This window comes from Aulonocara sp. 'chitande type north' Nkhata Bay, linkage group LG3 (genome assembly GCF_057382095.1).
Source record: "Aulonocara sp. 'chitande type north' Nkhata Bay isolate Kocher_YH1m ecotype deep benthic linkage group LG3, A_spYH_male_GT1.1, whole genome shotgun sequence".
Lineage (NCBI taxonomy): Eukaryota > Metazoa > Chordata > Actinopteri > Cichliformes > Cichlidae > Aulonocara > Aulonocara sp. 'chitande type north' Nkhata Bay.
The window spans coordinates 72,610,648-72,636,956 of NC_141346.1; the positions used below are offsets into that span (position 1 = coordinate 72,610,648).

Sequence of the window (26,309 nt, forward strand, 5' to 3'; positions counted from 1 at the left end):
GCCAGCAGCTGTGACCAGCACTACCTGTGCAGTTAATAAAAGCACAGGTAATGTTTGTCGCGCTGTTGCACACACAGCACGCTCGTTTGTTTCAGTTCGTCAGTTGCAACAAGACAGCTTACCAACGTGTACGTAATAAGCTAATACTCCTGGGTGCTACACACTACAGTGTGCGCTGTACACCTACTTACTGGTTTTGTCGCATCAGTCTGTGTCTCTGAGTTAACTTGTGTTTCTCCTACAGCTCCGGACCGCAACAAATGCGCGTGCTCTTTGTGAGCTCGTTCCCGGCTCGTAACCAGCGCGTTCTGCCGTCAAGGGCGATCATTGGTTAAATGTGATCATGTGACTGATGCAAGCCAGATCCTTTTATTTAGCAAAACTGTGATTAATAGTTAAATATTATTGTTGAGGGGCACAGACAGGACTCCGCACACACACACACACGCACACACACACACACACACACACATTAAAAAAATAATAATAATAATTTAAAAAAAAAAAAGTTGCCTCAACAAAAGGGCACCTTGGGCACCATCAGGAAAGGGGCGGGTGCTCAAGCCCCTCTAGCCCCCCCCCCCTCTGTACGTTCCTGCTGTTAGGTTAATTGTGCTGATCCTCGGGTTGGGGGATTTATGTTTGTACTGGAGTGCAAAATTCAAACCAATGGAAGATGGACAACAAAAGTTCAAAGCCATCAGGTGCTCAGGTTAGAAAAAAGAGAAAAGATGCAGGTAAGCAGACGTGTGATTGGATAATGGCAGGTCATCCTGAACCAATCAGACTAAACTCCAAACAATACATTATGTTACAGATTTTAATATTAATTAGTCATTGTTACTTGTTGATTTGTCCTTTTCTCATTGTGTGACGAATTATGACGACTGTTTGGTAGCTGTTATTGTCTCTCTCTCTCTCTTCATGTGTGTTTCTCTGGTGAAACAATAGTTTTGTGTTAATGTTAGGGCTGCACCATTTTGCATAAAATGAGAATCACGATTTTTTGGCTTAGAATTGAGATCATGATTCTCTCATAACAACAAATAAACATAAAAACAACAAATGTCTCACGTTTTGTTGTTGCAGCAAAATGTTGTCCTGCTTGAAATTCCGTCTCCACCGTTGCTCGACGCTGCGTGTACAGAGCAGGTAGTGCAACAATAGAAAAATAGTTGCGGGACGGCACTGTGTAGCGTTTGTCTAGGGTGTTGATCGTTTTCCTAAATCCCTCGTTTTGCACAGTGTTGATGGGAGCCATATTGTAGGAGCCATATTGTCAATCCTCAAGGATTGATGTACGCACGATGTAGTTATAAAACAGGGTTTATTCTGGTCTTGGCAACCCGTGAGAACTGCTCACGGACAAAACAATAAAACAAAAACATCACATCAAAATGCGCTCTTGTACGTAGTGTCAATCAATCAAAAAAATCCTTAATTACAGAAAATAAACCATTTAAAATACACAAACCTTGTGAGCTGACATCCAGGAGGTGCTAAATAGAGCTTTATGGCCTTATTGCCTTATCTTCCATCTTCTTCGTCAATTATTTTCACTCTTTAAACAATATTTTCTCCATGTGTGGAGCTAACTGTGAGTTGCAGCATGCAGACACCATGTGTGCTAGCAAAAGAAAAGTGGCTGGGTGGAGACCCAAACAGCAAAGCTGTACCCTACACAGTTCACCACCAGAGGGTGCAAAGGAACAAAATCCAGACATACAGCTTAACAAATATCAAATGCAACAAACATCAAATGCAAAAGACCGTTACACTCCCACCAATCACTTGTGATTAAAAAGAATAAAGTATTGCCTATGAACTAATGAACGGCTTTTGAATGAACTATCGTGAATTATCCTTTAAGCAGAGTGCGGTGGAGAATCGTCTTCCGCTTCCATCAGAATGACTGTCTTCTGAATGGGTCTTTCCAGGTGCACAGGTTTGGAGTTACGTTTTCCTGCTCTATCCAGGGTTGGATCACTCAGCAGCAATTTCACCTTCCTCACTTTTCCATCCTTTCCAGGATACACTTCAATGATCCTTGCCAACTTCCACTGGTTGCGTGGAGTTATCTCATCCTTCAGGAGGACAACATCATTGATCTTAGCATTTCTGTGCTCTTTGGTCCACTTCTGTCTTCCTTGAAGATTTAACAAATACTCCTTTTTCCACCTTGTCCAGAAAGTGTTGGCAAGTAGTTGAACACGACGCCACCTCTTACGGAGATAAAGATCTTCTTTCACAAACCTTCCTGGAGGTGGAGAGATGATTGTGGACTTCATGGTTAGTATGTGATTCGGTGTCAAAGGTTCTGGGTTTGATGGATCACATAGTTGGTCAGTAGTCAATGGTCTGCTATTAATCACTGCCATGACTTCATACAGGAATGTCCTCAGAGAGGAGCTGTCGAGTTGTTTGGCTGATTGTTCCAGAATGGACATGAGAACACTTCTTATGGTGCGAATTTGTCTTTCCCAGACACAACCCATATGACTAGATGCTGGGGTGTACATGAGAAACTCACAGTCCAGTTTCCCTAGCTTGGCTTGATCCATTTCCTTAAATGCTCCAATAAACTCATTTCTAGTGCCGACAAAATTCGTGCCTTGATCACATCTTATCTGACGAACTGTACCTCTGATGGCCATGAATGCACGTAATGAGTTGATGAGGGAATCTGTAGAGAGATCGTCAAGCATTTCAAGATGCACTGCTCTGGAGCACATGCAAGTGATTAGCAAGCCATAACGCTTTAGCTCCTTGCGGCCTTCTTTGACATAAAAAGGACCAAAGCAGTCCATCCCACAGTAGGTGAATGGCGGTGTGGTCTCCATCCGATCCTCTGGGAGGTCTGCCATCTTCTGCTGCTCTGTGCGCCTTCTGAACCTTCTGCATTTTACACATTTATAGATGTAAGATGACACGATCTTGCTGCATCCAAGAATCCAGAATCCGTTAGCTCGAAGTTTGAGCAAAGGCTGTTTCTTGAACCATCTTTATGATTGTTAACTCTGCTTCCTTTCTCTCTTGTTACACTACTGATGTCGTGTGATCTACTCTTGTGATCCTTTGCTTCTTTCACATAGCGCTTGAGTCTAGCAACTGCCTTAATCATCCTCGACCAGTCGGAAAACTTGTGTAAGCGATCTAACAGTGACCTTTGTTCCTCCCCTTGTATCTTGTGGACTTGAACCTTCTTAACCTCCGGGTCACTGGTTGATAACTCTCCCACCTTAATTTCCCCACTGGGTATGATCTTCTGCCAAAGGAGGTCTGGGCCTTTGAACCAGTTTGATGCTACAAGTTGTTCTGCTGTGAGACCTCTTGAGGCGTGGTCTGCCGGATTATCTTCGGAAGTTACATACCTCCATTGGGTTGAATCTGTGCTTTGTTTGATGCGTTCCACTCGGTTTGCAACAAACACATGAAATCTTCTGGCTTCATTGCTGACATATCCGAGTACCACCTTCGAGTCAGTCCAATACCTTTCTTCTGAAATTTCCATTTCCAATTCCTTTTTCAGCATGTCACCAGTGCGCACAGCAACAACGGCCGCCGACAACTCAAGCCGAGGTATAGTTGTGACTTTGGTTGGTGGAACTCTTGATCTTCCCATCACCAATGAGCAGTGGACTTCACCAGTTGTGCTTACTGCTCTGAGGTGATTGCACATTCCATATCCAGATGCACTTGCATCAGAAAAATGATGAAGTTCGTAGTGCTGTGCCTTGAAGGTCGAAGGAATGTAGCATCTGTGAACTTTTACGTCTGCAAGGTTTCCCAGGTCACGCAACCAATACTCCCACTGAGGTCGAAGTCTGTCAGGTAAGTTATCATCCTGGCTGAGTTTATCTCGACACATTTGTTGCAAAATCTGCTTTCCCAGCAGAATGAAAGGTGACACAAACCCAAGTGGATCGAACACAGAGGCGACTGTGGCCAATACTCCTCTTCTGGTGAGTGGTTTGTCCTTAACAACTACTCTGAACTGAAATTGATCTGATGCCACACACCATTGTACGCCAAGTGCTCTTTCCATGTGTACTTCACCGAGTGCCATATCTAGCTCTTTGGGAGCTGCAGCGCATTCTTCTTTCGGAAGCGAAGCTAGAACTTTGGTGCTGTTTGAGATGAACTTGTGCATCCAAAGTTTGCCCATGCTGCAGAGTTTGCGTGCTTCATTAACCAGCTGTATTGCCTGATCTTCAGTGTCAACACTTGCTAGTCCGTCATCAACATAGAAGTTGGTTTTGATGAACTTGATGGTTTCTTCATTAAAACTTCCTTCCCCTTCAGCTGCAAGATGCTTGAGGCCATAGTTGGCACAACCTGGAGAAGATGCTGCTCCAAATAGGTGTACCTTCATCCTGTAGACAGTGAATGGAGTTTCAAGGTCACCGTTCTCCCACCACAAGAACCGTAGGTAATCTTGGTCACAAGCATGCACATGGAATTGGTGGAACATGCGTTCGATGTCACACATGAAAGCCACTGGGCCTCTTCGGAAGCGACACAAGACTCCGAGCAAGGTGTTTGTTAGCTCTGGACCAGTGAGGAGATGGTCATTTAAGGAAGCGCCTTGGAACTTGGCAGAGGCATCAAAGACGACACGAATCTTTCCGGGTTTTTGTGGATGATACACACCATGATGTGGGATGTACCAAACTGGTGTCTTGTCAATGTCTTGCTCTGTGACCTTTTCAGCATCTCCATGGGCTAAGATGTCATTCATGAATTTCTTATAGTCCATGTAGTACTGCTTGTTACTCTTGAGCCTTTTTTCTAAACATTTGAGGTGATGAATAGCACATACCTTGTTGTTTGGCAGGTTCGGCCTTTCACTCTTAAATGGGAGTGGCATTTCAAAATGACCATCCTCCTTGTGCCTAATGCCGGCCTTCATCTTTGTTAAAAATTTGAGATCTTCTTGAGAGACCTTTGTGTCTTCTGGTGCTTTCTCAACAAAGTCAGACTTCAACATCTTTAGGACCTCTGTGGGAGAGATCATTTCCTTTATTTGAGTTCTGTAGACATAGTGAACCTTGTTGGTGAGATTTAAAGAGGGATTAATGTCAGGCACCACTTCCTTCACAATGACTTGGTGACTTATTCCGAAGGCGTCTCCATAATCGAGACATGGATTGCCATAACCCACAATACTCCATCCCAGATCAGTTCTTTGCACAAACGGCTGATTTTCCTTTCCAGACACAACCTCACAAGGAACAAGTGCTTGGGGGCAGTTGTACCCAATCAGCAGACCAACATCACAGCTTTGTAGTGGAGCGATCTCACTTGCAATGCAGTCAAGATGAGACCATGCCTTAGCTGTTGCAGGCGATGGAATGTGATCTCGGTTTGCGGGAATAAAGTCTCTGGCATACGTCACTGGTAGGGAAATGGTCTTATTTGAGTAGAACCCTCTGACTTGTAGACCTGAGAACTTGCGACAGGACACAACTGTGTTTCTTGAAGACATAGTAGTGAGCTTTAGCTGAGTCGATTCACCTTTGATATGCAGAGCTTGTGCCGTTTCTTCAAGAATAAAGGTCGTATCGCTCTGTGTATCAAGGAGCGCGTACACAAGAATTTCATGCGCTGGCTCACCTTTGGTTGACACCCATACTGGAATAATGGAAGATGTGTGAGTGTCGTCAACATTCTGTGTGACTCTGTTAGAAGTCGCTTCACTTGTTGTTGGTGTGACACTGTTGTCTTGTGAGACATCTGCGTCCGTTTGTCTTGTCCTGTCACTGTTCTTGTGTGGATTTCTCCTTGTTCTGTCTTCCTTCGTGCGATTGTCATGAAGACATGTTGGATGTCTTTTATTACATGTGTCACAGGTTTCTCTCCCTTCGCAATCCTTGGAGCGATGACCAGAGTTCAGACAGCCAAAACATAACTTCTTGTCTTGAACAAACTTTAGTCTCTCAACAATGCTCTCATTTATGAACCTTCTACACTTAAGTAGGCTGTGACTCGACCTTTCACAGTACACACAACTAGCACTAACAGTCCTTTCATTTGAGTTAGTTGCTAGCACCTTTGCTCCATTGCCTCTGTTCCTTGTTGTTTTTGCCCCTTCAGTTTCACTTGGCTTCAGAGCAAAGAGAGATGTTATGGGATTACAGGCAATTTTGGCTTCCCGTGAGATGAAATCTACGAATTGGCTGAAGCTTGGAAAGGTGTGAGTCTCTTCTTGCACTTCTGTAACCTTTCTGTTCCACCTTGAAGTAAGCCAATCTGGAAGTTTTGCGAGCATTTTTTGGTTTTCATTGCAGTCATTGAGCACTTCAAGCCCCTTCATTTGCGACATGGCTGTCTTACAGCAGCAAAGGAAGTCAGCAAATGCTTGAAGTTCCATACTGCCTTTAGAGCTTATCTTAGGCCATGCGTCAAGTTTGTCTCTGAAGGCCTTTGCTACGAGGAAGGGATTTCCATACCTCTCTACGAGAACTGTCGATGCTGCATAGTATGCAGACTCTGTGCCAAGCGGGAAGTAGCCTTCTATTGCCTTCCTTGCAGGTCCACTTACATATTTCCTCAGATAATAAGTCTTCTCTTCAGTTGGTATATTTTTCCTGTCAATCAGAGTCTGAAAGGAAATTTTCCAATCATTATATCTGATAGGGTCGCCACTGAATATTGTTGGCTCTGGTACCGGAAGACGACTTGCATTAAGAGACACTGCAAATGCTTTGACCAGATCTTCTGTGTTCACCTCTTGGTGCGGTGTCACATTTCGTGGCGAGGAACACCGTTTCATATGCTGGTCATTGTTTTCAGACTTGACTTCATTTTTATCAGATCTGTGGTGAAGTAGGTTGTATATTTCTTCATCTGAACATTCACTTTGTTCATACACTCGCTGTCGAGCCTTTGCTGCATTCAGCTTTTTTACAGTCTCAAGTCGCTCTACTTCTCTGCGCTTAGCTTCTAGAGCCTTTTGTCTTTGTGCTATTTCTGCTTCTTGCCTTTCAATTTCCTTCATATGGATTTCTTGTTCAAGCAGAACTTGGAGAGCAGCCTCATTTGCTGCAACTTCAGCAGCTGCATCTTGTCTTTTAGCCTAGTGTCTAGAGGAAACCCTCGAATGAGAAGAGAGCTTAGTGTGGTGTGACTTAACACTCATCCTGTCTGAGGCTTCTAACTTAGGCATAGACTCAGTCTCCTTCCATTTTTCATCCCTTTGACTTTTCACATCTGAGGCTACGTATTTAGATGAAGACTCAGTGTCTTTCCAAAGTTCTTCATCTCTTTGAACCTCCGCATTACTTGGGCTTGGACACTTTCTTACAGATTCGATAATTGTCTTTGTTATGGCTTCACACGTATCCATCCTTCGTCTTGTGTCACTATCTGGAGATTCAATACGTCTCAAGTCATCATAGGCTGCATTCACATCCTTAGAAGCACTCAAAACCTTGGAAACATGTTCTTGTAGCAGATCCTTTGAGCATTGACCATCTATAGCTCCTTTGGCATTCTTAATGACAACCTTCCACTTCTCATAGCGCACACTGAAACGATGTGCAGCCTTCTTTATGTGCTCACCATACAGTTCTTTGCCCTTTTCCGTCAATGTACGGACTCGTTGGCTCTGTCGTGCTCTTTGTGAGGTAGTAGAAACATCATCAGCTGTGCCTTCAACTGCTTGTAGTTGCTCATCTGCAGAAAGTTGTTCCACATCACCCTTTTCACTGACTTCTGGATTAGCCTCAAACTCTGCCATTGTTGGAGGGGTTTGGGTTTTTTGTGTATCTTACTTAGCCTTAATGTAAAGGTGCAGCAGCTTAAATTTGATTTGTTAGTTGAGGAGCAAATGAATATTAATCTTCATTTACTGTTACAACTTTAAAGCACAGTAATTACTATTACTCCTTAAACATCACTTAACATGTATACTTAACTCACATTACATCTCTTCTCCAAGCCAGTAATACTGTTTCTTACAGCAACTGCTGAAGCCCACCATATGCACGATGCACAGGTTACTCATCACAACATTAACTTAACACTGTATGAATATCAGTCACTTGAACAGCAGAAATGTAAACAATGAGAAGGAAAGAAAAAAGAAGAAATATTTCAGTCCTTTGTTTATTTATAAAAGGAAACTTATCTTAATTAATTTTACAGTCCTTTTCCTTTTTATTTCTCTTTCTTGTGGTTAATTATATTGAGTCCTTTAACTGAGGCAACACTTATTTTCGGGGCACCTGAATTTCCTGCGGGGCTGCGTCCTTCATCTACCCGTGCAGAGCGGAGTTCTCACTGTAGCACCCTCAAGGATTGACGTACGCACGATGTAGTTATAAAACAGGGTTTATTCTGGTCTTGGCAACCCGTGAGAACTGCTCACGGACAAAACAATAAAACAAAAACATCACATCAAAATGCGCTCTTGTACATAGTGTCAATCAATCAAAAAAATCCTTAATTACAGAAAATAAACCATTTAAAATACACAAACCTCGTGAGCTGACATCCAGGAAGTGCTAAATAGAGCTTTATGGCCTTATTGCCTTATCTTCCATCTTCTTCGTCAATTATTTTCACTCTTTAAACAATATTTTCTCCATGTGTGGAGCTAACTGTGAGTTGCAGCATGCAGACACCATGTGCGCTAGCAAAAGAAAAGTTGCTGGGTGGAGACCCAAACAGCAAAGCTGTACCCTACACAGTTCACCACCAGAGGGCGCAAAGGAACAAAATCCAGACATACAGCTTAACAAATATCAAATGCAACAAACATCAAATGCAAAAGACCGTTACACATATCTTTGGTCAGGTGATAAGTGATAGCCTCCGTGATGTCTTTGTGCCTGCGGGAGTTCGACGTGTATAGGGAAGCGCTGTATAAGGTTCCCGTTATTGATGTTTGGGTGGTTGACCCGGACGGATTTTCTCCTGTCACTTTCTCGTCATCCCTGACGTGCTCTCCGTTGTTTTTTCCCTGCTAATTTTAGCATCACACGGCACAGCTTCTGTATCACGTGGTATAAGGCTCCGCCCTTGTCATTTGTTGAGTAGGAAGAGTGAGCGCTTGTTTTCATGCAGAGTACGTCCCGGATCAAAATGTGAAGTTTTACAAATCACCACTTCTTTAGTTAATATCATTTCAGTCTCAGACAATCTCGTTTCTCTTACAGAGGTTGAATGCACCTTCTGCGGATGGCGGTACCACACAGTGTGCGTGGACTTCCCCTGCACAGAAGGCAACTACAAATGCTGTGAATGCTAAATAAACAGAAACAAATGATCCCTGTTGTCTTTGCTTGATGATTGGTTTGAGTCTTGACAATCCACATTGCTGGCGTTGCATCTTTCAATGGCAGCAATGGCAGGTATCAGTGCTCAAAGCTTTTGTGTTTGTTTCCAACAAGTTGCCCACCTCGGGAAACAAAAATGTGTTCTTTTACTTGTCAGATGAACATATGAGACACTTTGACTCTTCAGTGCAGTGTGGAGCCTAACAAAGATCTGTTTTGTGTCCCAGCTGATCAGCAGGAGGAGGAGAGTCTGACGGAGCAGCAGAGGAACATTTTCAGCTACTTGGACTCAGCTCAGCCACTACAGAGGAAACAATGAGCTCAACACAGAAGGTGACAGACAGAGCAGGACCATGTGACCAAAGATATTTATCACCATATACATTTGAACATTTGCCATAACGATGTAGCTGACGATAGAATTGACACCAGACAAAATACTTTACAGCTGCACAACTTTATTAAAAACCCATCAATGTATTTTCACTGAAACAAGCAGCTGTTGTTTATGTGCATTAAAGTTATATAAAAATGTAACAGTGCAAATGCAAATTCCTCGCTGACAGTTTAACCAAAAGGCGTTTCCAGTGGAAACTGGCCGACACATCCTGAGCATAACCATGTATAATATCCACTAAACTTCAGAAGAGGTTATACAGTCGTGGCCAAAAGGTTTGAGAATTGCATAAATATTGGAACCTGGAGAAGTTGCTGCTTAAGTTTTTATAATAGCATTTTGCCTGCACTCCAGAATGTTATGAGGAGTGATCAGATGAACTGCATCGTCCTTCTTTGCCATGAAAACGAACTTAATCCCCAAAAAGCCTTACCACTGCATTTCATTGCTGTCATCAAAGGACCTGCTGAGACCATTTCAGTGATCGTCTTCTTAACTCAGGTGAGAATGTTGGCGAGCACGAGGCTGGAGATCATCATGGCTGTATCCCGATTCAGGTTCTGCAGCTTTAAAGTCCTCAAGGGCCGCGTACTCAAAGACCGCTAAGGCCGAAGTGCGAGGCTCGTAGGCTCGTGAAATGGGACGTCTAGCCTCCGTCGCGCTGCCCAGGTTGCCTAGCAACCATGATACTAACAGCTGGAAACGTTTCATACAGCTTTGTTTGACAGAAATGAAGGAGAACATATTTAGTTCATTTGTTTCTACATGAGCTCTGTGTGATTTGATGAGTATCTGAGGCTGAGACCACAGGACTGTGAAACATGATTGTTGGGCTTCATTTCTGTGCTGAACAGTCGTTTAAGATTAGCTGTAAATAACAATTAGCTGATGTTGTTCATGAGACTAAAGTCATCTCACTGTGGTAATGTAAATATGATATGGCCAATATTATAGTTATTATATTAATCACTTCACTCACAGACAAGTATCTGTGACAGTGTGTATACAGATGTGTCATATATAAGAGACAAATATTGTTCGTTTAATATGTTGGTACTAAATTTGGCTCAATGCTTACATATATGTGTAAAAAGCAAATGTAGGAGCTGTGATAACTGTGTCTGATAGAATGAAGAGTAGACTGATATATGAAATATTCCTTTATTGGGTGAGAAAATCAGACCATGTCATAACTGCTGTAAGTCACACAGAATAGATATCAGAGCCTTAAACAGGCTGACTTCTGCTAAATGGGTCAAACTGGGCAGAAAGTCTACAAACACATAACATCCTTATAGAATATGATGTAACACTATAGATCAACTTAGCTCAGAATATATAAAGCATATAAACAGTTACAGCAATGTGATGCAACAAACACAGCAGCTACTGATCCAAAATACTCAAAGCTTCATAGAACTGAAACCAACATTTATTTTAGCTCCATCCTGCTGCTGATACAGACTTTAGGTTTCTGAACATTAAACTTGTTGCTGCCTTTCATAGTGTGTAACTTGAAGGCCCTGAGTACTTTCTCCCACACTGGAAACACTGGGATGATCACATTATTTGAACATTACCTAATAAGACTGATTCAGCACAGACAGTTATGTTAAACTTTCCTAGCAGTCCTTCACAAACAGGGAACAGTCTGTCTATTCTCTCCATCTGTCAGCTGCTGCTGGCTCTTCCTCCTCCTCTTCCTCACACACTGCTGAGTTTGTCCTGGTGGATCATCAGGGCTGCAAAGCCTCACAGATGATGTGCAGCAGTGGCTCCCTCAGTCTGTCCTCACTCTGGACACTTGCAGTCGTCACACATGGAAATCAAATGTGTGATAAGCTGCAGGATTCAAACACAAGTGTAACTTATAAACACATGTTCATACTTTTATTCCACAATCAGAGAGAAAGAAACAGAGAGAGAGTGCAGGACAGACAGACAGGTGACAGTCTCAGGTGTACACACTGCTACACAACAGCACCAGAGAAGCAGGATTTAGTGTTTGTGTTATTACGAGAGTAAACAAGAAGAGTTCCAGATGGTGCAGTGGACACATGTGTGACTGCTGTGATTAAAGCATCTTTCTTTCAGCTTAACGAGTGAACCGTCAGCTCGTTCAAACACACGTTAAAGTGCGTTTGGCTCGACACCACCGAACAGAGGCAGCAATATAACACAGCTAACATTAACAGTGCAGTGAATCCTGCTTGTGCCGTGATGTTCAGGACTGCAAACCGAGCAGCATCACTGACTTTCAGCTTGTTGTGTTTGTGGATATATGACTGACTTTAATTATCCACAAAATCATCACATTCTCTGTCAGATTAAGGTCGACTATTGAACGGCGTATATTTTAAAGGCTTTAAAACCAAGTTAACGCTGAAAGTACAAACATCACTAATGTCACATAACTCTGCCGACAAGGCATAGCTATGGCTATGAAATGCTCTTTGTGTATCACTTCTTCATTATGAAAGATGTCATTAATGCACTAGTAATGTCTCATCTGGAGTATTGTTCAATCATTTGGTCAGCAGCTAATAAGACAGATCTTAACAGACTTCAGTTAGTCCAGAATAAGGCGTCCAGATTAGTGTGAAGATGTTCATACTATACTAATATTGATAAAATGCATAATAACCTTTCTTGGCTTCCTGTACAGGCTAAAATATTCTATGGCTTACTTGTAGTTCTAAAGAAAGCAATTCTGTTAAACACACCACATTTATTCTGCTCAGCTGCAGTATCCAGATGAAATACATCATCATATTACACAGTTTTCAACAAGCTGCAATTTAGTAAATGCTCGAGTTAAAAGTAACGTTTTGTAAAACTGTTACATTTAGAGCAACTTTTAAGTGGAATAAGTTGCCTTAAAAAATTAGAGAATTATTCAAAACTTCAATGAACACTTAAAAGCCGATTTACAGAGCTTTTAGTTGTTGTAAATATTGTAAGACACGATTTGTTTTTGAAATTTGTGTAATGTGCCTCAATGTTATTGATATTATTATTATTATTATTGATTGCTTATATTTGAACAATTGTGAAACCTCACTGTGGATGTAAGAGTGAAATTATGTGGATATCTTGAATCCACTTCATTGTGTAATATTTTATGTGAGTATTTGACGGAAGACGAGCAACATCTGTTGTGGAAGCTAACGGGGTTCCTTTAGAATAAACAAACATAGGATTTATTATCACTGAATAATTCTGTATAAATCTATACAAATTATAGAAATATGTAATAGGAAACAACAAAATAATCTAAATTATAAAATAATGTGTGTGTGTGTGTGTGTGTGTGTGTGTGTGTGTGTGTGTGTGTGTGTGTGTGTGTGCATGATTTTAGTGTTTGAACAGTCATGAATTATCTTTAACAGCAGGTTGGATGTAATGTGTTAGAACTACCAGCAGGTGGGGATAAGAGACCTTTAAGGTGTTTGGTGCCACGCTCCACCTTCAGGTTTAAAACTAGTGTTAATGGAGTTTGAAGGTTGAGTTTGTTCCACGACTGCATTTCACTCACTGCCTCTGTTTGTATCTCTGTCACTGCAGGACCAACATGGAGCCAGAAGTCAGCGCTCTCAGGAGGCCGACAAACCTCACAGAAGAAAGGGAGAGAAAAAACACACCTGTGACGAGTGTGGGAAGGGTTTTACTGTGAGGGCTAAACTAAAACGGCATCAGGTCATCCACACTGGAGAGAGACCGTTCAGCTGTGACTTGTGTGGAAAGTCTTTTTCCTTGAAGGGTTACCTAAAAAAACACCAACTCATCCACAGTGGAGTTAAAGCGTACAGCTGTGATCAGTGTGGCAGAGCTTTTACTCAAAGTAGCAGCTTACAGAGGCATCTAGTTACCCACTCTGGAATTAAGCCATACAGCTGTGACATCTGTGGAAAAACTTTCAGCCGGAGAGGGAACCGAAATATACACCTACGCATTCACACCAGACATGATGTGTACTGCTGTGAACAGTGTGGCAAAGAGTTTACAACAGACGCACAGTTACAACAACACATGTTTACCCACACTGAGGAGAGACCTTATCAATGTGACCTGTGTGAGAAGACTTTTAAATCTCCACGTTACCTGAGAGAACACCAACAGATCCACACCAGAAAGAGACTCTACAAGTGCAGCTACTGTGAGGTATGTATTTATATTGTTATCTTGTCATTTTAGCCTGACTGTTTGGAACAACTCTGCTCATTAAACTGTGTTAGCATGTTAGCAATTCTACTGCATGGAAAAGCAGCTCTGAGTGATTATTCAGATTTTCCTTTCAGTTATGATTTTAGTATTACTGTAGTATTATGGTGGTAGTATTGTAGTTATTGCAGCCCAGTAAACTGAGTGTGTTAACTGAAACAGTCAAATGTAGTTGGACGTCTGCAGAGATGCTCTTTATTTCAGGCGACGTTCAGGATACAAATGTTGAAGGACTGACTTACACTGTCTTTGTGTCTTTGTTTAGAAGCAGAGCGACACAGATGGATCCAGTTCTCAACCCTGTCATCACTGTGGTGGTGGGAAAGACTTTCATTGTGACCTCTGTGGAAAAACTTTCAGTCAGCAAAAGGCCCTAAAAGTACATCAACGTAGACACACTGGAGACAAACTGAAATACTGCAAAGAATGTGGGAGAAGCTTCACCACATCACATCGCTTAAAACGACATGAACTGATTCACAGTGGGGTTAAAAAGCACCTCTGTGATCAGTGTGGGTCATCCTTCACCACTGCAAGTCAGCTTAAATCACACAAACGAGTCCACACAGGAGAGAAACCACACAAGTGCAGACACTGTGAGAGAAGCTTCTCACATTCAGGTAATCGTAACATTCATGAACGTGGACACATGGAAGGAAACTACAGCTGTGACCAGTGTGACAAGAGCTTCAGGAATCTCAGTTCATACTCTGCACACAAACGATCCCACGTTACTAATAAACTGTTTCACTGTTACCAATGTGCCCAAACATTCACCTCATTGTCTGCTCTGTGCAAACATCAGCGCGATCACTCAGGGCTGAAATCACTCCCATCACTGGATCACAGTGAATCTGAAGACACAGAAAGATCCTCTGGTTTCTGTGTCAGACTCAAAAAGCTTGAGATCAGGCTCCACAGAGTTCAGATAGAATCATTTAAACTTGTGTTGAACTGAACTGGTTGCTGGGCTGAACTTCTACATAATACAGATCTACATGGGATCTTCTTTTCTGTTGTTTTACTGAGTCAGTTTTGTCCTTTTTTCTCTGTCCTGGTTTTGCTCGTCTGTAAATGATTGAAACTCAGTCAAATAGTTCATTGTTCTCCAGCAAAACGTTTTTTGGAAACTCATGTTTAACCTTTAAAACTCTGACATGTTTTAGCACACAAGGCTTCATCGGGGAGTTCACTCATGATTGGACCATGAGAACAAAGGATTTTAGTTCTTTCAAAGAGAGTCTTGGAGATGTTTGATGTTTCTGTTTTTCTGAAACCACCTGAAAGAAAAACTATTTTTCTTGCTTTATGTAGTGTGGAAGTTTTTAATGTTTCTTCATCTGTGATGTTCTTGAATGTGTTCACGTGAAGATGGTACAAATAAACTGTCCTTTCAGCTTTAGCTCCTAATTTATTCATTATTTATGGATGTAGCACAGCAGCCGTCTCTTGATTAACACATGGAGGGCTCGGGATCTGATGGTGTCGTCTCCCTAATTTGCCCACTCAGTAAATCTCACTCATGGCCAAGAAATTGAAATAAACCTTGTTTCCCTGCTGGATAGTGATCCACTGTAACTCTGCTCCTCCTTCCTGTTTAGGATTTCTGTGGCTGAAGTAAAATTCCCTCCATCCATCACTTATCCCAGCTAACCCAAAGTGAAATAAAGTTTTGCTGGTCTTAAAAAAGCATTACAATAATGGGCATTACCAATGCAAACTGAATGATACAGAAGATGAAAGAAGAGACTTTGATCAGTTAATAAAGCTCATGATCTGGATTCATTGTGGCTGCTACACAGATACTTCTGGGTCACTTCTCTCAGTTAGGAACCTTCCTCACCAAACTGACTGTTGGACCACACCCCTGGTTTCATGAGAAATTGTTTCAGCCATGATTTCTCTTCCTGTATTTCAGAGTAAAGACTGAAGTGACAAATGGAAGCATGTTTAAAAAACACAATGTGAGAGAGACGTTGAGGTCCTTAGAAGTTACCCTGGGTTTTTCTGTCACCCTGCTAGATGTTACACACCTTGTTATTGGACTGATTTCTACTGCTGGACGACTCCTGCGGAGAGTAACAATACTCTTACTAATTAGCTCCCTTTCACAGCTTTGGGGATATTTATTTTTGTGTTTGCAGCGCTGTGAGCCAGAACAGCGAGAGAAAAATCTGCAACAGCGACGAGCCGAATGCTTACGTGAATCGCAGCAGCTGCACATGTGCTACGCTGAATTAGAGGATATCTTTGCTCTGGATTTCTATTTCTACTTTTTCATTTCTATATGATTCTTCTTGCATCTAAACAAAGATGATTCAATTTGCTAAATGTTGATGGCTCTTCGTGCTCAGGTGTAAATGAGACGTAATATTTGCTCTTGGTTTGGTTCTCCTGTACAGAACCTTGCAGTACAACAGAAACCTAAAAACATTATTTGTAGTTGTTATTCTTAGTTGTTCTGCTGCCTAAATACCACAGGGTCTGATTATGAAGTTATTGAGCTGCACATACGTTACGACCTGCTTAAGTTCGAGGTCACAGCGTCTGTAGAGCAGCTGGAACATAATGAAGTCTACAAGGTTAAAGTTTTCTCTTCAGTTATTGTTCTTTCTGCTGCTTGGTTTGATGGATCTGAGAGCTTTTGTTTTTATTATTGTTATTATAATTATCATTAATATTTTACTCTCTAGAAGCTTTAAAATAGTGTTTGTGTTTGAAAACATTGATTTAAGAATTGAACAGAAACATCTGTCCTTCTGAAAATCGCCCAAAGGCACGGAGACAAAGTCAAAGGATGCAACCTGTAACTTTCTCTTCCTTCATGTCAGGACCATCATCCATGATTTATATAAAATGCATATAGCAACAGTAGCACTTTAGTTTGGACTTTATGATTTCTGTAACTGGAAAATATTATTTTGTTTAAAGACAGAAGTGACCGCATAGTTGCAACATCAAAGGGAAATATTAATTAATTAGCATCAAGTATATTTGTTGCTTAAGCGTTTGCACTATAACTTAAGTAGGATTATAACTTTTAAGGAAGGAAAGATTTCAGATATTTAGTTCACTGTTTCAGTTATTTTATATGAAATTAAAACATTTACGTTGGTCAAATATGATGCTCTAAATCAAATAAAAGTTTGAAAATAAATGATGTATTTTTAAATGCTGCAACAAATGTTCACAAAAAGTAACTATAATTAAAACCAGTTAAACAAAATCAAATGTTTGAATCATGCTTAACCAAATGCCAGGCTGGAGAGCTGAACCTAAAGTATACGTAGAAAGATTTCAACATCTGAGCAGTTTTTAATGTTTTTATCACATATAAATGTCACAGCAGTGGGTCCTGGCCCAATGCTTTGTGTTTTTGGTTTTCTTTGACTCTTGTTTTTCTTGGTTTTTGTTCTTCTTATTTATCAGGCTCTCAGTAATCTTAGTTCTCCCTCCCTCAGTGTTCATTTCAGCCTGTGTTTAGTTTCTGTTCCCGTGTCCCACGTTTCATCGTTTCATGTCGAGTCAGCCCTGTCTCTCTGTTTCCTGTGTCTCCCCAGTCAGCCCCGCCTCCCTCGGGCACTCATGTGTGATACAGAGTAAGAAACCTGACTACATTTGCTACACTCTCTTTATTACCTGTTACTTTAAAATTCATACACTAATTATGTCTGCCCATCTCTCTAATGTGAAGGTCAAAGGTCAACATCCCAGTGACATAAGAATAATCCCAAAGGGGCAAAGGCAGCGGTTAATTTAGCACATTTAGCATTAAGGGTACAGCAAGGATATACTTTTACTTATTGTGGCAGGGGTGTGGTCTCTGGCCTGCTGCAGTGGAGGCTGGTGGCGGGACGTTGGACGGCACAGGTGAGGGTGATGGAGCTCATGACTCTCCCCTTTATAGTGACGGAGGAGACTGGCGTGGGGGAAGCGTGTAGTGGAGGAAGCCGAGGAGAGAGCTGGTTTCTGGCTACAAAGACGGCGTCAAACCAGAAAAGATTGCTCGTGGTCAAATAATGTGTCAATCACCTGTGAATCAAACTGTGTGTGGCTCAGTTCATGTCATAGTGTTGTTTAGTATATCTTCACTTGTCTCACTCTCCTTCTGTTCTGTCCATCAGGACGATCCTCAGCGCTTACACAGATCCTCCATCGATGTTTTGGATCCAATCAGTGATCAGTTCTACGAGGAGGCCTGGATGTTCACCAGCGCTCGCTACACCTCCATCTACCAGAAGGTGAGTGTACTCCTTTGTACTCAGATTAACATTTTACTTCTTAAAATACATTTTCATATATGAGCTTTCTATTATTTCATGGCCATTTAATCAATATTAAAATTACAAGCATATCAACAAAGGTGAAGCTGGTTTTTTCCACTTGCTGTCACACAGTCATGGAGGAATACAATAAATACATAATCAGTCATAGATCCTGAACAATGACATTAAAAGAAAGTCTGTGGCTCTAAAAACTAAACAGTATAAAGACATGCTCCAAGCTGCTGTTTCTCTCCTACTCCTCTAGGTTTTCCACTGTCGGCCATCCAGCGATGCTGGAGGGCTACCTGGCCAATGCTGGCCTACACAAAGAGGTCCCGGCTCGGAGGAGCTGAAGAAGATCCTTGCCTTCCTCGTCAGTTTCCTCTTCAGTTCCTATCCCAACAAAACCTTCTTGCACCTATTAGCTCCAAAGAGGCTATGGTGCCCGTGGAGGTCTGGACCTGAGGCCTGTGCTCATCACGTGGATAGAAAACACTCTGACACCATTCTGGAGGTCTGATGGGACTCTGACCAAAACACAGATGAAATAAAACTTGTGGCTGGAGCTTTTAAAATTACTTTTTCACCTCATAGTTTAATGCTCATGATTGCATGTTAGCAAGACAGCATCTCCCCAAGGTGAAACTCTCAGGAGACATTTACTCTTAAACTGTAATCTGGTTGAGACTACTTGAGGAGATCTTAGTAGCGAGTATGTGGATTTAGTCTCTTCACCAACAGCAGACAGACCCATGCCAAGAAAGCAGACATGTTCTCAAAGAAAGCCGAGAGCAGAGATTGGAAAAAGCTAAAAAGAAAAAGCTGCAGCTTCAGACGACTATCTGCCTGTAAGGCTGAAAAAGTCCAGTTACGCTCTATTTTGGGAAAGCTCCCAGTTTTGGTGACCTGGACTTTTATTTCCCCTCTTCTGCTACAGATGTTGACTGTGACCTCAGAGGCCAACTGGACCACACAGCTGCAGCAGGAGTGAGGGAGAGGAGTCTTCATCCAGCTTCAAAGAAAACATCCAGGTAAAGTGACGTGGATCAGCGGATAAAGCCGTCTCCACTTTCAAAGGAGATCCTCTGAGAGAGAGACTCTCTGAGCCATTTTAGCCTCAAATTATAGGACTTTATAGTACAGCAACACTTTTAAAGGACAAAAATAACATAAACTGTGACTGTAATACAAACAAAGTATTGCATGTGTTTTTAAAAGTGTTCCTCCGATGGGCAGGATATCACTATTAGACTGTCCCACCAGCCAACTTCAACAAGAGACCACAGCAGCATTCAGTGATCAGCACAGATGTTCCTCTAACACTCAGCATCTGATCCCTGTTGGTCTGTGTGCTTCTGCTTTTGCTCAGTTAGAAACCCTGCAGCAACCCAACCCAAAACTGTGTCTTCTTGTTGGCCTCAACGTTGAAGTGTCAAACGTCCAACATCTGGAAAGGAAACCACGCCAGTGTACTGTGATGTTTCACCAACATGTGGCAGACGCTGGTCCTGCCTTTCATGCTGACATCAGCAGAGAGCCCCGCCTACCTCAAAGCCTCCCCTGTCATGTATTGATCAGGATGATTATGAAGATGAGCGAGTGCAAATAAGACTGTAAAAGTCCACGAGCAGAATGTTTGGATGCTTTCTAATGATTCATGAATATCATGAGAGTGTTTGTGTGTTTTGTCTTTTCTTTGCTGACGTTTGTTACTAACAAAGACAATTTACGCTCTGTGTGTGTTTTCATCCTTACCAGCCGCACTCTAACTGCAATGAAGGAAACAAACTGTAGAAATGGTCGACTCAGTGACTTCATAAAATATTGAAGTGGTTCAGGTAGAGCCAGTTTTTAAATGACCATGAACACTGAGCGTATTGTATCTGTACAGCATGTTTTTCTATTAGACAGATTTGTAACAGAGGCCTTGCTCTCAGTAAGTTTGAAATCCTTTTCTGATTTCTTTTGTAATCTCTGATCTTTGTGTATCCTGCTCAGTTTGCATGCTGCCTGTAGGAGTTTCTGTCTTTGTATTTGAAGAGAATTCATTGAATATACTCAGCTGCTTCCCTTTGGTGCCTCACACATCACTGAAGTTTTTCAGTGTCCAGTTATTTTTTTTAATAGCTGTTTGAATTCTCTGTATGTTTGACCCTGTAGACTGTTTAATGGACTGCTCGTCTTCCTGTTTGTAACCACTGCCTGTTTAGGACTAAAGATTTGGATTTTTGACTTGAACACAGCCTCTGCGTGTCGTCCCTTTGTGTCCTCGTCCTCTGTGAATGTGTCACAGATGTTTCCATGATAATAACACAGCTTTCCCACAGTGGCTTGCAGCAGCATTTATTCACAGCACATTTGAGAAAGGTTCAGATGAACTCGATGAGTTTATATTCAGAATGATTCTGACAGTGGGCCACTGTGAATTGTGATCTTTCATCAGGTCAATGTTTAAGTTCAGTATTTCAAAGCAGGAGCTATGAACAGTCATCATGTTGGCATTATTGATTGCAGTTATGTTGATTGCAGTTATTTACATCAGACTTCTTCTCTGAGATAAGAGCACCGTTTGTGGGAAAGATGACAGTATTTCCAGGCTGGATGCTGTTTGCAGGGAGAACTGAATGAAAGTCTCCTGCACCTCAGCGCTGAGGTCCACACCTGTGAACACAGATGAGGTCAATCTGCTGCAGCACGTAGAGCTTTACTGATCAGCAGGTTCAAAGGATTCAGCAGAGCGTAGAGTCAGAGCTAAATGCCACATCACCATAGAGTTTGTTAACAACAGCTTTCTTTGCCCTTTGTCTCGATGGACTGAATCAGGGATACTCGTCATACTTCACCTCAACCACGTCACTGAGAGACCCCAGCCTGACACAGCAGCAGAGATGATGAAAGCAGAAACAGCAAACAGATGCTTCAGTTGTGTTTCTCTCTGTGTGTGCGCTCACGCCCACTTGTGTGTGTGAACTTTCCACGTACCTCAGCTTGTTTCTCCAACATGAGCCATCAGGGCTGAAAAACATCACTAACACATGAATTCTTTCTCTTTTTGTTATCACCTGTGATCATGTGTCTTATGTTTCTGTCATTCACCAGTTCTTGTAGAGTTACGTGTAACTAGACTTCTGTGGGACGTAAATGATTGTTTTGTATGCAGATCTGTACAAAGGATGGAAACACTTGATTACAAAGGAGATCTCAGCTGTGTTGTTGTGGATGGACTTCAACGTATTTGTTAAAAAAGAGAATAAAGCAAAGTGTTTTAGCTGTTTGGGAGTTTTTGTTTGATTCGATTCAGTTTTATTTCTATGGAGTCAAATAATAACAAAGGCTCTAGAACAGCCCTGAGTTTGTCCAGGTGACACTCCTCTGAAGAACAAAGACAAAGAGGAAGAAGGGGATTCGTTTTCAAGTCTTGTTTCTTTCAAAATAAAAGCTGAAATGTTTTGGAAGCATGATAATATTTCAGCCAGGATGCCGTCTCCAAGGAGACCTGCACCTCAGCGCTGAGCTCCACATCACGCCCTGTGAAAGCACAGATATAAATCTGCTGCAGTGAGAAGAACTTTACCCAACACAAGTGTAGAAGTAGACATTTGACTTTACCTACAACCTGTTAACAACAAAGCTTTCATTGCCTCTGTTGTTGATGTCATGTAGGACTAATCATACTTCACATCAGCCATGCACACGTCAGAGGATCTCCAGGCTTTCAGTAATAAAGCCAAGCAGATGATGTGAACATAGCAATAGTAAAACATGCATCATAATCAGCTGTATGTGTCGACTATGTGGCACCTCAGTCTTGTTGGCATGAAGAAAAGTTGTGTAACATGTAGCATAAGGGCTGCAAAGACATCATGTAGACAGCAGTCGTCTGTTAGTCGTAACGTATCTCCTGTTAAAGAGTTAAATGTGCGTTCTCCATCTCTGTCCTCTCACAGCTCGCCGTACACCAACTCCAGCTGTGGTAACCATGGCTGTGCCCATCAACACGCTGAAGCTGAGACGCCACCCGTCACTATGGCGACTCCAATAGGGTTACCTGTCAGCTGTGGACGCATGAAAGGAAAACAGCAGAAACACAGACATGTTTACTGGAACATTTCCTATTGACAGCTTTATGGAAAAGTGGGTTTAAACACTTTTCTATGTTTTATTTTGTTTATTTATGGATTTATTGTGAAAGGAATTTCAAAGGTTTAATTTGACCTTTCCCCTGTTTTTCATACAGACTGGAGACGAATGGATGGTGCTTTCTTTGTTTGTCTAAAGATAATGAATAAAACTCTACACACATCTTAAACCACCCTCCTTTCTATATATTTTGTTATATAAATGGAAAGTATATAAGACACAAACTGAGCTTATATGATACTAAGGACCCTGGAGGTCAGTCCACCTTTATAATTCAGCACAGCCTGGAGTCTCTTAGTCAAGCTTGTTTGTGTTTTCTGTGAGGAAGTTTTCAGCAGCAGCTCTTTTCTTGGATGTTGGTTCCCTTTGTTTCCATCCTCTGTTAAGATGTTTCAGTAATGTTGAGGTCTGGGGAGGCCAATCCATGGCTGACGTCCTGTGATGCTGCATTAGCAGTTTGTTCATAGTGAAAAATGAAGCCACTGCCAATCAGACATTTGCACAGTGGATCAACTTCTGATGGTACTGTCCTGAATTCCACACCTATAATATGTTTGCATGTACTGATGAATATGTGCAGCTGATTTTCAGTCCAGTTCCTGTGTGACAGACGCCAGTCTTTCTGCCTGTGTCCTTCCTTAACAATAGAGCCATCCTTCCACTGAGACTGTTTCTGATGAGGCTTCACTGAGCAGTAGATGGATCCCTCAGCTCATCTAATCGTCCTATTTCTAACACATGACTGTCAGAAACTGTTAATCTGCTGCAGCTCTTTAACTCCTCCACTTCTTTTTTTGTAATCTCTTAGTTTCCTCATCTTTTAAGGTGGCACTGCACACCAGATCCAAAGTCAACATGCTGTTATATAATGGAGTTGAACCTGTAATGGAGTTTGATTTAAACCAATCAGCAATTAAGTGAATGATGATGAGCAAAGATGGTGGAGGTGGTGGATGAAGACCCGGACAGCTGTGGTTGGCTCCTCGTATAGAGCAGAGTGAGGTTGTGTTTGCACATTATTATAAAACCATGTTCACCATATATTTTAGCTGCAGACAATAACATGATTTCTTTGCTGTGGTGATTTTATTCCACTTTGGTAAAATGGAAAACCATCATTTCTTGCTGTAATTCACACATTATTCCAAGAGCCTCAACACAAGCCTTGTAGTCCGACCATATATAGACAAATCAATAGTTGTGTTTGTAACAGCTCATGAACATGAATCGTTCCACTTTAAAATCATTGTAAACTAAACTGGAATAAATGAGTGTTTATATATAGTTTTGTCTCAGCTGTTCATACACAGTGTTTCAGTTCTTATCAGAGTCCCACCGTCTCACTGTGGTGAACCTTTAGCTCTGTTGTAAGCGTGTTGTTAGACCAGGTTTCCCTCATTTAAAAATAATCTCTCATTAGAAATGGACATGATGTCTAAGACATAGAAATGCTTATTATGGGTTCACTTGATGTCACTGAAAAGATGCACATGGGTAACGTGCAGGCCGTCCAGCTCCGAGGTTTATCTCCTCACCTCGAGTCTGCGACACTCTCTCCGTGTCCTCTCAGATAAGGGCGCGCACATTTCTGCACGATCTTCTAAATTACAAAGAGCGATTCACAAAACAGAAGCTCACAAAACACTCATCACAAACCAAAAATGGCTCCACTGAGCGTCAAACTGTCACCAGAATTACTGATAATCTAAAGACTCACAGAACTCATTTTGTCTCATTTTGTCTTAGTTTGAGACATAAGTGCATGATCATAATACTGTGTAGTTAGATGAGACAGAGCTGATGCTTGCTCTTAATTATCCTCTTCATGTTTCCCGAGCCTCAGCAGTGGAAGCTACCATGGATAGAAAGACTACGACTCATCTTAAATCTCAAATCTTTGTCTCCAAAGAGCTGCTGATGTGTCCGATATGATCCACAAGCTTAAACTAGGATTATAAGTGTGTGCAGTGATGTGTGTGAAACCTCTGAGGACTCACACGTGTGTGCTTCAGCCCACACACACATATGAAGCACTGCGACCTCACACAGAAGTGTTTTACACATCCAGCCTGAATCCTGATCATTTCTACAGTTTATTAAGTTCAGCTTCACCTGAACATCAGTGATGAAGCTGCTCTGACTCCATCACAGCTCACAGCTGTTGGAATGAGTCAAACAATGAAGAAGGTTCAGAAACAGCTGATGATTTTACAGAAACATGATGCAAACATGAAAATGGACACATGATTTTTTATTAACAGACACCGTTTATGTTTCACTGTGCATGACATCATCAACACTGACACCAGGGGGCGCTCATCAGCAGCCTGAGGAAGTGTGATAATGGGGGGAGACGCAGTGTTGTGTGTACTGCAGTCGGACAGAAGGAAAAACTTCCTCCTGAAAACATTTTCATCCTTCCCAAAAGTGTTTGAGTCAAATGTTACAAATATATAAATACAATAAAACACAGGGTCTTACATAAAATTAGTGATGCAGTTGTGCACTGAGCACCTTTCCAATGTTCCTTCCTCAGATGAGTCCAGCTGCTGAACACATTAACATCTGTATGTAAATGTAGCCGAGAACCAACCTGAGCACTGCTGGGAAAATACAAAGGCAACCATCAAAGTGCTGTATTATCTTATTTATTCTGAATGTTGACTTAGATCCACACCACGATTTATGAAACTATAGAACTAAAATAACAACAATCGTCTGCTTCTTTAAAATTTCTTTCATTACATCAAACCAGTGAAAACTGAGAAAAACAAAGAGCTGTTAGCATGTTCAGACCAACTTTGAGACAGAGACTGTAAAGTTCTGCACTTTAAATCCTGCCTGTGTTCCTGCAAATGATTCACACTGAAAGTATCTTAGTTTAGTATTGAGTGAGCCACAAAGCAGCCTGATAGCTTTAAAACAGGAAAAGTAAATGAAATTGACAGTTTCAGTGTAGCTGGATCTATTATTGGGGGGTCATGGCCCCCGTAACCCCGCCTGGTCCTGAGGTCAAATCCACCATCTTTGTTTCAGTGCTTCATGTTCTCCCGTGTTTGTGTGCGTCCTCTCCGGTACTCCGGCTTCCTCCCACAGTCCAAACACATGCAGTTAGTGGGGTCAGGTTAGCTGTGAGTGGTTGTGTCTCTGTGTTATTCCACCTTAATCAATGACTTCCTGTTAGCATGAAGTGCTTCTGTAGGACTGATGTCATTTTCATGGTTGGATCATTTAAATGAAGCTGGACTCAGATGCAGTAAATAAGCTGATTGATCATTAATGAATAAAGCTGGTCAAACACATCACGTGGACACATGTGATTGTGTGTTGTAGTATTGATCCCAATGCTGGTATCAGTCCTGGATCAATAACACTGGATGGATGCGTTCAGCATGGAGCCCTGAGCTGTGTTACAGACAAACATGGAAACTGACAGGTCTGTGTCATTCACAGTCTGTAACACTTCTAAACAACAGAGGCTGACCCAAGTGCCTCAGAGCCAGGCACGCTCACATCACAGCTCTCTAAATAAGCCAGTTTCAAAATAAGAGCTGAAAGCTGTGTTTGCTTGTGTTAGCTTATTATTGTGGAGACTAACATTCAGTGATCATGTGTTCAGACTCATAATGATTACTCTCAGAAATCCTGATCTTTGTATTTACTGTGTGTTGGATCAATAACTGAGATTCATGGTATCACACAGCTGTGCTGCTGCTGATGTCAGCACATCTGGAACAATACGAGGTATCTGCTACCAGACTGAGCAGGACGTGAGACCTGTGGACTGTTTAAAGCTGTCCCTCCACAGCTCACTCAGACCTGATCCACACCTCAGTGATATTCTCTGACTTCCTCAGTAGAGACAGAAACCATTCAGATCTGGGACCATCAGCTGACTGATGATGTCACACAGACTGTGTTTTTCAGGAACAGTGATTCTGATGTGAGCCTGCTAGCTGACAGCAGACCTGATGAAAGCACATGTTCACATCTGTGAGGACAGACTGG

General features: G+C 41.8%; 2 protein-coding genes, 1 long non-coding RNA gene and 1 pseudogene across 4 annotated transcripts in view; 1 reads left to right on the plus strand and 3 right to left on the minus strand.

Moving 5' to 3' along the window:
- LOC147336949 (protein NLRC3-like) overlaps nucleotides 1–26,309 on the minus strand; it is a 308,603-nt gene that overhangs the window by 126,748 nt on the left and 155,546 nt on the right. The window lies entirely within an intron of this gene.
- LOC147336954 (phospholipase D1-like) lies at nucleotides 903–19,525 on the plus strand. Of its 2 annotated transcripts, XM_086287212.1 has the most exons (5): nucleotides 903–3,667; nucleotides 9,506–9,611; nucleotides 18,021–18,137; nucleotides 18,427–18,675; nucleotides 19,099–19,525. In XM_086287212.1, exons 2-5 carry the CDS (start codon nucleotides 9,594–9,596, stop codon nucleotides 19,150–19,152), a joined length of 438 nt encoding a protein of 145 aa, XP_086143338.1. In that variant the 5' UTR covers nucleotides 903–3,667; nucleotides 9,506–9,593; the 3' UTR covers nucleotides 19,153–19,525. The 2 variants fall into 2 exon arrangements, 1 of the variants encoding a protein (XP_086143338.1); XR_015128545.1 differs by lacking the exons at nucleotides 903–3,667; nucleotides 9,506–9,611; nucleotides 18,021–18,137 and having other exon boundaries at nucleotides 18,535–19,009.
- LOC147336955 (uncharacterized) lies at nucleotides 6,624–7,738 on the minus strand (annotated as a pseudogene).
- The window catches only part of LOC147336956 (uncharacterized), a 3,705-nt gene continuing 2,329 nt past the window's right edge, over nucleotides 24,934–26,309 (minus strand). The window contains exon 2 of the long non-coding RNA XR_015128568.1: nucleotides 24,934–26,309. This exon is cut by the window's right edge and continues 2,020 nt beyond it. This is a non-coding gene — a long non-coding RNA (uncharacterized LOC147336956).